Here is a 9,275-nt window from a genome sequence, read left to right as displayed (position 1 = left end):
TTTTAATGTGTCCACCCCTGGTGAGAATCAAGATTTAACAAAGGAATACTAAGAGATGAAGCTTTTCAATAGGTCTTTTATGGAAGTGGGTATGCCAATAATGTTCTTCAGTTTGCCTTGGCATAAGATATTACTAATATGATCAACAAAATGTTTGGTGGTGGAGCTAGTTTCAAGGGCATGAACCATGCCTAACTGGACGAACTCAATTGCTTTGTAAGTGACAATCTTTTTTAAGCTCATCTTGAGTAGACTACTTAGGGTGGGTTGCAAAATAGAAGAAGAGGGAGGCCTGTGAAATTTGACATGCATGTACTACATAACCAAATCAATAAATTAGACAGTGTGATTTTCAGAAAAGAAAAATTATAATTTAGTCTCTTTATTTTAATGAAACTAGCTACTTGATTCTCTTATTTTGAGAAATAATTAGTTGGTCATATATTTTTGTTTTATTTACTTATTAGTCACTTCACCCAATGCAAATCAAGTTTTTTTTGTTAATCATATTGTATTCAAAGAAAAGAGAAAATATCATTAGGGGACTAAATAATTGAAAGATTAAAATATAGAGGTACTATATAGTTGTATTTTTTTAATTTACAGAACAAAATGAAATTCAAATTAATACTTAAAATGACCATAGGGACTATGAGTAAATGGAATAAAAATATTAAGACTAACTAATGTAATTTTTCAAAATAAGAGGATCAAATAGTTAGTTTCATTAAAATAAAGGAATAAAATATTAATTTTTGCATTCAAAAATATATTAATTAGAGAAAAAATTATATATGATTATATAACAAACTGCTTAACTTACACATGTATGTTGATCCCACTCAAACAAAGGATAATATAGGCTAATTTTTAACCAAAAATTGATCAATTACTGATAAAGTGATACCGCAAAGCTGGCAAAACTTTGTGTTGATATTAGTTGAGGGAGATACAAGCCCTTATTTTTCCTTAAATCCATCTTCACAAGATTGTGCATTGGTCATGGCAACGGTGATCCGTTTGTTAAAATCATTGAAAGCCTCAGAATTCAAAGCTGCTGCAAAATCCTTAAGTTGATCCATTTCTTCTTGGTACAGCTCGAAGCAATCTATTAGGCATTATTGGATGAATTTATTAGAACTTTGGTTCATCAACAACTGGGGGATGGGCTTGCTTGCTTCACTTCCATTTAATGACGTAAATTTTGCTAGGCTCTGCATATCTTTTACATTGGATGACCCTAAAGCAGATTTGCATAGGTCCTTGTATAAGGTTTTTTCACAATTTTGAGTTATTAAAACTGAGGCTCGGAGAATACGAATTGCAAGAAAAAGAATAAAGAAAAAGATTGAGAAGACATAATGTTCAATAACTTTTAGTCTTTTATTTTATATATATATAGAGAGAGAGAGAGAGAGATTAATGTTAAGATGGCCTGTGGGTTTAGGTTTTTGGTATTTTGAAGGGAATTTATATAGTCTTGTAGATATAGGTAATTAAAGAAAAGGATTTATGTGGCTGAGCTCTTGTTCCACCAAAGAATCTTAACCATCCAAAAGCAATCTAATCACCTACACACTACCTAATAATTTTTCCCTTCCTTTTTGTTCTGAATGGACAGATCCTAGGCAGGGAAAGGCACCCATAATATCCTGGACTAGAATTGTAATTCTTATTTTTTTTTTCCCAGTTAATTTATGGAATTTATATATAAATTGATTGGAGAGTGAATAATTAAATTATTGAATAGAATAGAGAGTAGTAATCATCAACGACAAATCCAAGAGGATTAGCAATGACTAGCACTCCTAAATTTTTAATTTTTAATTGGAAATATGTTGAATTTTAATATTTCTTTAATAGGCTCTCACATTTAATTCTTGAAAAAAAAAATTCTAGCAAAAGTTTAAAATATTGATATTTGTTTATTGATTCAGTTAAACAAAAAATTTAATGAGTTTATATTCTAAAAATTTTAAAAAATATTTTTTTTATTGATTCAAATAAAATTAAAAAATTTAAGTTATATTTTTAAAATTTTTTTTAATTAATAAAGATAATTTTAAAAAGGCTTGAATTGTAGGCGACGCACATTAAAGACACCTATGTTGTCACTGACCCTTTAAATTTAAATGCAAGACACCTTGCATCCATCACTAGCCCACTCTGCTCCCAAATGCTACGTCCGTTTGGTAGTCATGCCTTTTTATTTTTACAAGACATTATTAGAAGAGTATGGAGGAAACCATAATTAATAAACATGAATTTGAAACTAGCAACCATACATAGTATAACGTAATGAAACAACATAAAGCTGATAATGCTCAAATCGGTGAGAAAAACAAATCAGAAAAAAAAAAATTGAATGGCTCAAACAACTCCTACATGATATGCATATCTTAGTTAAAAATTATATAATTAGAAAATAGTTAAAAGGTATAGTGTATGATATACTTGAGCTACTATTACATAATATAGTTAATCTTTTTCTTTTTTGATACAATTAATTTTATTGGAACTCAAACTCGAGATCTAATATTTATAAAAATGACTCAAGTACCACTGAGTTAAAACTTATTTGTTAATCTTAAATTATACATATATCATAGTTAAAGATTATATAATTAAAAAATAGCTAAAATGTGTATTATATATTATGTATTAGAAACTAACTTTAAAGCTTAAATATTAATTGAGTATAACTTTCCATGAAAATAATTATCTAAAATTATTTCAAGAAATGAAATCTGAACTAGAATCGTACCAAACCAAGTTAGAGCTAAACTATTAAGAACTAAGCCAAATCAAAACTAAAATACCTAAGGATAAATTTAAAACCATACCAAATTAAATCGGAACTAAAGTATTAAAAACTGAAATGAATCAAAACTAAAATATTGATGAATGAAATTAGAAGCATACCAAAATTTTGATTCAATTCCATTTTCTAGACAGACCCTAAATCGGAAGTAAAATAAAAACCACACAACCCTTATAACTATGTTAATGTGTTAACAAACTAAACATAGATGAGAAGCCATTATTAAGAATATAAAAATTAAACAATATTTTCAAGGATAACATATGCCTAATGAAAGAGAAAAGATGATGATCTTTGATAGCTTTCTATTATGATCAAGAAGTTGCTTTGTATATATAAAAGCACAAAGTTTGTTATATGTTCTTGTAATTTTTCTTGACCGTTGAACTCAATGGCCAAATTTCAAGTCAGTCTAACATAAGTGTTTAGTCAATAATTTCACAATTTGAGTCTAAATTATATTTAATAAAATATTCATTTAAGGCCTACCACCAGACTAAAAACCATTGATAGTTTTGAAAAATATTTAAATGACAAATCTTTAATTATTTCATTGCCTAGAAATTTGACATGCATAGACTATGTAGTGAGAAATTATTACATGCAATTTTTGTATGTAAAACGAATTAATTTTGATCATTGATTATGATGAAATTCACATAAAACCTACCATAATTAATGACTTTAATAAAACCATCAAACATATAATGATTGTATTTTAAAATTTCTGGTATATATCCGAATCAATTAATCCAAAGGTCTAGTTTTCAAAAATATATTAATTTGAGAAAAAAATTGTATATGATGGTATAACAAGTTGTTTAACTTGCATGTGTAAGTTGAAATCCACCCAAAGTATGATAGAGGCTAATTTTTAACCAAGAGATTGGTTACTGATAAAGTAATACCACAAAGTTGACTAAACTTCGTGTTGATATGAGTAGGGAGATACAAGCCCTAATTTTTCCTTGAATCCATCTTCAGAAGATTGTGCATTGGTCATGGAAGCAGTAACCCATGTATTAACATCATTGAAAGCTTCAGAATTCAAAGCTGTTGTGGAATCCTTAAGTTGATCTATTGCTTCTCAATACTTCTCAGAGCAATCTGTTAGCATTGATGGATGAATTCATCATAACTTTTGTTCATCAATAGTTGGGTGATGTGCTTGTTTACTTCACTTCCATTTAATGATGCAATCTTTAACGCAGATTTTGCTAGGCTCTGTATATCTTTTACATTGGATGATCCTAGGGCAGATCTGCATAGGTCCTTGTATAAGGTTTTCTTCGCAAGTTTAATTTATTAAATCTGAGGCTTGGATAGTAGGAATTGCAAGAAGGAAAATAAAGAAAAAGATTGAGAAAGACATAATGTTCAACAATTTTTTCTCTTATTATTTTTTTATGTAGATAGAAATTAAGATGGCTTATGGGTTTAGGTTTTTGGTTTAAATGGAATATACTCTGTGGATGTAGGTAATTAATGTCAAGGATTTATATGGTTGAGCTCTTGTTCCACAGAAAAAGCTTGACCAGCCAAAAGCAAACTAATAGCCTACACACCACCTTTTTCTCTCTTCCTTTTTGTTGTAAATGAACAGCTCCTAGCTAGGAAATGCCATCCATAATATCTTGGACTAGAATTGTAGTTATTACATTTTTCTTTCCAATTAATTTAAACAACTTATATATAAATTAGTTGGAGAGTAAATAATTAAATTATTCAATAGAATAGAAAGGAGCAGTCATGCTTATTTATTTTTACAAGACATAATAAAAGAGAATGGAGGAAACCATAATTAATAAGCATGAATTTGAAACTAGCAAATCATACATAGTATAATGTAATGAGACAACATAAAGCCGGTAATGCTCAAATGTGTGAGCAAAACAAAGAGGTAAAAAATTGAATAAGCACAAAACAACTCCTAAGAGATGCATCTATATACAAAGACATGGGCTTCTAGTATGATGTTCAATGCTTCAAATCAATGGTGAGACACAGTCCAAACTCCATACGCGTGATATGAAGGTTTAGTTTCCAGCTGGTGGGGGGTAGATGAATGGGATAGAGGGAATTGTAGTTGGGATATTAGGGATTGAGGCAATGTAACCTTTGGGACAGCAAGCATGGTGGGCAAGCTAGGAAGTGGAGGAAAAGTGGGATTAGGCAAAGAGGGTTGTGTTGTTGGCAAGGTTGGCAATGTGGATTGTCGGAGAGTTGGAATGGTGGGCAACGGAAGCTTCGACAAATTGGGCAACGAAGGCAAAGGTGGCAATTGCAGAAGATTGCAGTTGCTAAGCCAATATATCCATGCTTGAAAATGACAAAGCAATGAAGAAAGAAAAGAATGAAGCAGTTGTAAGAAGCCATCTTTTAAGTTGAAGTGTTACGTAGGAGTGCTTTGTTATATTTTTGAACGAGGAAATCAAGGCGTGAGTTGGGCTTACATAGCTGAAAAGTCATTCAATAAGACCATGCCTCGTTGTTGGTGGTTCACCTCCTCTTCAGTCTCATACTTAGAAGTGTTTTTTTTTTTTTTTTAAAAGTTAGAACACACGCAAACAGTACTTAGGAACAAGACTTGATATTTTAGTAAAACTATAATAATTTTATTAAGACCCTTTATGCATCTCATATAAGCACTACCTACACACACTCCACACCCAATGTGGTATCCCGAAGGACTAGCCTCTAAACACGCCCATGTAAACAAAGACCTCAACCATGACACTGCGCATTGGTGACTCAAATCAGCTCACCCCTCACGAAGTTCGCTTTTTTTTTTTTGTCTCAAGTTAAAATGCACGTACACAATGCTCAATTACAGGACTTAGCATATTGATAAAACCATGGCAATTTTACCAAGACCCCTAATCTCATATAAGCACCATGCATATACACTTTATACTCGATATGGGATCCTAAAGGACCATATTTAGAAATTTGACAATATTCATATAAGATAAATTTTGGTATCTAGAGATTTAAGTTGTAAAACAAACAAGTCAAAGGGTATTGACAGTTGATCTTTTGTGATCTAACTGGAGGGTTATCTAATATTGAGTTCTTAAAAGGTAAAGCAACGAATGCAAGCTAAAGTTATAATGCGACTGAGATAAGAATATAAAAAATTTTTGTTTAAATTTAATTCATTATAAACTCAAGATACAAATATGTGAGACTCATATATTTGATAAGTGAATCTTACTATACATTGTGTCTTAAATTTATAATAAATCGAATTTAGACAAAAAAAAACATCCTAATAATAGTGAGATTGTAACATATATACATCACGGAACAAAAGCTCAATTTTATCTGATTTGTTTTTCTTGATATTACGAGAACCGTTAAATTTTCTAGTAAAAAGGTAAATCATTTATGTCAAAACTAAAAAATTCATAATGTATTGAATTCACTTTTTTATTTTTACTAAAAGACCGATTATCCATGTCAAAATTTAAAAAAAAAAATTGCAAGTAAAGGAAATTTCTCGTACTGTTTACATGAGACATTGCTTATATATGCTTGAAAATGCACGAAGTAATAATAAAAGAAAAGACGAAAGCTAAGACAGACGCAGGCTAGTAAAAGAAATATAATAAATGAGATCAAGAGGTAGCTTACCAACAGCAATCCAAAATACAAAACAAGTCCTCTCCCCATCAATACAAAAGCTGTCCCCAAAATCTCCCAAAGAATTCAACCGAATGTATGTATAAGCTCAAAATCAAATACAGATAATAAACGTCTCATCACCGAGCGAAGGCTAAAATGGCAGCCACTACTATATATAATATATAGCCAAAATGTAACAACATAAATTCAAAAAATAATAATAATAATAACAAAGCTGAGAGATCTGAGAATCATGTCTAAAGTAGCCAGCAGAAAATTGTCCATCCAAACATCAAGCTCCCAACAATCTTCTGCATTGAAATCAGCTTTTCTACTCCACTCTGCATTTACATTTTGCAAACAACAGCAGTTGTTATTATTATTACTATATTATTATTATTATTATTATTATTATTATTATTATTATTATTATTATTATGGTCAGGGCTATAATTGGACTCATCAAAGCCCACACACCCCTTCCCATAACTGCAGTATTAATAAAAAGAAGTTGGTTTTGGACTGAGTTAACTAATTATTATGGATTTAGATTGTCATTTCCTGCACCTATGGTCCCACACTACCACCTGTCAGCCTATTATGCAGCTTCATTAGAAGATTGCAGCAGTTGTACGAAGGACTACAGGCAGATCCTTGGGATTCTCTGCCTCGTGCTCTACCCAAAGATTTCCACGTGGACTTCCTGACTTAACTCTTGACTGTTCTTTCCAAGGAAATTCTGAGTCCACCGTGAATCTAAGAATTTAGTAGATGAGTCTAGGTATAGGTTGACAGAGCAAATGCCTACTGTCACGCGGAAGTATGGCACTATAAACTATTACCTCAACGGATAAAAAAAATTTTAAAAAGAACTTTGTAGGGTACCGCAAGAGTATGATCAGTCAGGCATCAACACGTGCTTGATACCAATCAACAGAGGTCAACGCTTCCAAAGAATCAGATCCATATGCTCCAGCTGATTGGTCAGAGAGATCATATCCTAGTTCTACATTCTAGTGCTACCCACTGTACTTAGAGAAACTTGACCACTCAAGGACCCAAGGCGGGAACACCAGGCTGACACGAAACACAGACAACTCCTGGTATATGTTAGCAAATCACAATATGTTTTGTCTACGTTACGCCTGTTTCTAGTTAAAAATAATATCAACTACGGTGATTCCGATACGTGAAGGAAACGAAAGGGAAGTAAAAAAGATGTGAGATCTGGTAAGAAAGGCATAGATCAGGTGCGCATTGAACACCAAAGCGCACTTTAGAGAGAAGCCAATATTAGTTGACGAATATGATGAAGCGGAGACAGAAATACGTACCACATCTGTGCCTGCTGGTGCTGGAGAGATTGAACCCAAACTGGGCGTGGGTGCCTCCGTGGGTGGCGCTGGTGGACTTGGCGCCAAGGGAGATGGAGCTGGAGCCTTCAACTTCTTCTTGCTTGGAGCAGGAGCTGGAACCAGAGCAGGTGGAGCAGCTGGAGGAGGAGTTGCTGGTGGTGGAGTAGCAGGAGGAGGAGATGCAGGTGGCGGAGTTGCGGGAGGAGGAGATGCTGGTGGTGGAGTTGCAGGTGGAGGAGAAGCCGGAGGTGGAGTAGCGGGAGGAGGAGATGCTGGTGGAGGAGTGGCTGGAGGTGGAGTTGCGGGTGGAGGAGATGCAGGGGGTGGAGAGCTGACAGGAGGGGGAGTAGCCGGTGGTGGTGTTGAAACAGGAGGAGGAGTAGCGGGAGGTGGAGATTGGGTTACTGGAGGAGGAGCTGAAGCCGGGGGAGGAGTGGTAGTTGGAGGAGCAGGGGTGCTAGTAGGGGGAGAAGGAGTAGTTGGTGTAGGAGGAGCCGGAGTGGCCGTCGGAGGATTAGCCGGAGATTGACCTCCGACCCCGGCGATAACAATGCATATCAGACAAACGAAGATTGTAGCTTTTTGATGCCTCATTTTCGTTAAACTCAGTTTCTATCTCTCTCTACAGGAGAGAACAATCGCAAGAGTGAGGAGTGAGTAAAAGAGCAAGTGTAGAGACAGAATAAATAGGGAAAGACTCTGAAGAGATTAAAACGCAAGGAAGGTTCGCAATTTTGAGGGGGGCCCATCCTCTACCAAACAAATCTGAAGCGTCGGATCATGGTCATAGCGTTGTGGGGCCCAGGAGTGCATGTGATTTGGACTTGAGATCTGAGTGACACGTAGGTTACCAGCTAGGTTTATGTTGTTGCTAAGCAGTTTTTAAAATTGTATTAGTGATCATTATATGATCTTGTTGCGGTTTTTTACATTTTACGGTTTTACCTGTCTGGTAGAGAGTTCGATGTAAAAAGTAAAAAAGGGGAAGGGTGGTTGTGGAGTGGGGGTGGGGTCCCCGTAGATCATTGTAAATGATTATAAACGTAGGTTGTTAGAGGGTTGGTGCGATAATATTAAGAGTTATAGTACTCGTTAATTATTTTATTAATAGTTAAATATCAGTAATTAGTAATTAAGTATTAATATAATAATTTAAAATATAAATATTTATTATAAATAATTATTACATTAATGATTAAATATAAAAATAATTAACCTCAATCCAAATATTTTTGTAACTTATAAAAGTTAAGAAAAATAATATTTTGTGAATCACTTTCTTAATTTTTAAATATTAATATAAATTTATATAAATTTATATAAATATTATATTATTAAATAATATAAATAAAAAATATAATATTTTAATTAATATTAAAATATTAAATATTATTTTAAAAATTATTATCGAAATTTGGCTTATACCTCGTAAGCTTGATTATTGTCATCCCATGTACATACAATAAGAATAAGCA

General features: G+C 33.1%; 1 protein-coding gene and 1 pseudogene across 1 annotated transcript; both read right to left on the bottom strand.

The window, feature by feature from the left end:
- Positions 1–3,688: 3,688 nt before the first annotated feature.
- LOC131173117 (pectinesterase inhibitor 1-like) lies at positions 3,689–4,193 on the bottom strand (annotated as a pseudogene).
- Positions 4,194–6,412: 2,219 nt separating this feature from the next.
- On the bottom strand, positions 6,413–8,475 carry LOC110665191 (classical arabinogalactan protein 9). The gene is made up of 2 exons (XM_021825205.2): positions 7,780–8,475; positions 6,413–6,786 (listed from the first exon to the last, which is right to left on the bottom strand). Exons 1-2 carry the CDS (start codon positions 8,392–8,394, stop codon positions 6,703–6,705), a joined length of 699 nt encoding a protein of 232 aa, XP_021680897.2. The 5' UTR covers positions 8,395–8,475; the 3' UTR covers positions 6,413–6,702.
- Positions 8,476–9,275: the final 800 nt, after the last annotated feature.

This window comes from Hevea brasiliensis, chromosome 14, assembly GCF_030052815.1.
Source record: "Hevea brasiliensis isolate MT/VB/25A 57/8 chromosome 14, ASM3005281v1, whole genome shotgun sequence".
Lineage (NCBI taxonomy): Eukaryota > Viridiplantae > Streptophyta > Magnoliopsida > Malpighiales > Euphorbiaceae > Hevea > Hevea brasiliensis.
Note: the sequence above shows the minus strand (reverse complement) of the source record. Positions and strands in the feature narration are given on the sequence as shown.